The following is a 1471-nucleotide window of genomic DNA, read 5'->3' as shown; positions in this document are numbered from 1 at the left end:
ATGGGTAATTTTACTGTTACTCTGATTAAAATTTAGGCAAAGTAAAGTTACTTTTACTCAATTACAATTTTTTAGTACTCTTTCCACCTCTGATCAGAAGATGCTCACCTCCATCCAGCTGAGGCTTTTCCCTTGCAGAGGTTTCCCAAATCCCCCATAGAAGCAACTCGGACCTGTCGAGAAAGAATCTGTCAACAAAAGTCTGCACAAATAATCTGACCCAATGTCTTTTTTGTCTTTAAATATTACTACAAAATTAATTAACAGATGTGTTCATTTCTTAATGTGTGTTCAAATGCATATGATTAAATAGGCTACATAGTGTAAAAGCATCTCTCATTTGGTGCAAACAAAATTATTCCAACACAGCCTGAATGGTCTGGGCTATTTTTCATTTAATAGATTTTAAAGGGTTCTTTCTTATTTTCCTGACAAATAAAAACCCCAAACATCAAGTATCCTGTGACTTTATTAGCTTTGATCCAAACCCCAGAGGCAGAAGCACAGTTTGAAAACACATGACACACTCAGCAGTAGGATTTTTTTTAAGGCACCAGATGTGACTTTAATTAAAATATTCTCTAGATGTCCTCACACCCACTAAATTTCATTTAATCCACTGATTCTAAAATTTATTACTTTTTGATTTATTACTTATATGTACTTGTTTCCCAGATTTTCTTAAAGTTTAAACTGGTTTATTATAAAACTCTTCTTTCTTTTTTTTCCCTGTTCTTTGTAATTTGAGGACGGCGTATTATTTGACCCTCCTTCAATAGTTGTCAGGTCTTATCTGGAAGCTTCCAGGCTAGAACTGGGCCATTTCACTGCATTTTTATTTTGTATCTTAAAAACTCTAATCGTGAAAGATCAATATTAAAGGTATACTGGATGATTTTCGCAGATTTTCACATGCACAACCATGTACCCGCTCCTGAGAGGGAACGCTTATTACTGTGTGTGAGAGTGTGCACGACCCCATTTCTCCTTTTGCACACGAGAGTTACCTCCCCTCTCGCACACCAATAAGAAAACGGATTGAAATATGAATGAAAAGGCAACTTTTAACCATATTCTTAATGTTTTTATATTTCTTATGCATGTATGCCCTGAAATTGAGAGTTTTGGTGACAGATAAATGCAGAGAAATTCCTGACTGCCTACAAACACCTCCCCTGTCGCGGGAGCGTGCATCTGCCTAAACTCTTGCATATTGATGAGAAAATGGATTAAAATACCAATGAAAAAGGCTAGTCAGGGTTCCTACAGCATAAGGCAAGTTAAATTCAAGACTTTTTAATTCCACTTGAAATAAAAATGTAAGACCAAATTTACAAGAAACACAAGAAAAACCTGCTTGCGACAACTTAACCCAAAGGTTTAATTTAACATAAACCACTGCACTGTTTCAAATTTTGAAAAGCTTCCCATACAGGAAGAAAGCTAAAAACACACAAATGCCAGATATATT

General features: G+C 35.4%; 1 protein-coding gene across 1 annotated transcript in view; it reads right to left on the bottom strand.

Moving 5' to 3' along the window:
- The window catches only part of stard9 (StAR related lipid transfer domain containing 9), a 51571-nt gene that overhangs the window by 5675 nt on the left and 44425 nt on the right, over positions 1-1471 (bottom strand). Inside the window, exon 28 of the mRNA XM_015403635.1 lies at positions 109-173. Within this exon, the coding sequence (XP_015259121.1) occupies positions 109-173 (65 nt within the window). The remainder of the gene's footprint in view (positions 1-108; positions 174-1471) is intronic.

Source organism: Cyprinodon variegatus, unplaced genomic scaffold (genome assembly GCF_000732505.1).
Source record: "Cyprinodon variegatus isolate N-32 unplaced genomic scaffold, C_variegatus-1.0 Scaffold1531, whole genome shotgun sequence".
NCBI lineage: Eukaryota > Metazoa > Chordata > Actinopteri > Cyprinodontiformes > Cyprinodontidae > Cyprinodon > Cyprinodon variegatus.
This window is presented reverse-complemented; position numbering and strand designations above follow the sequence as displayed.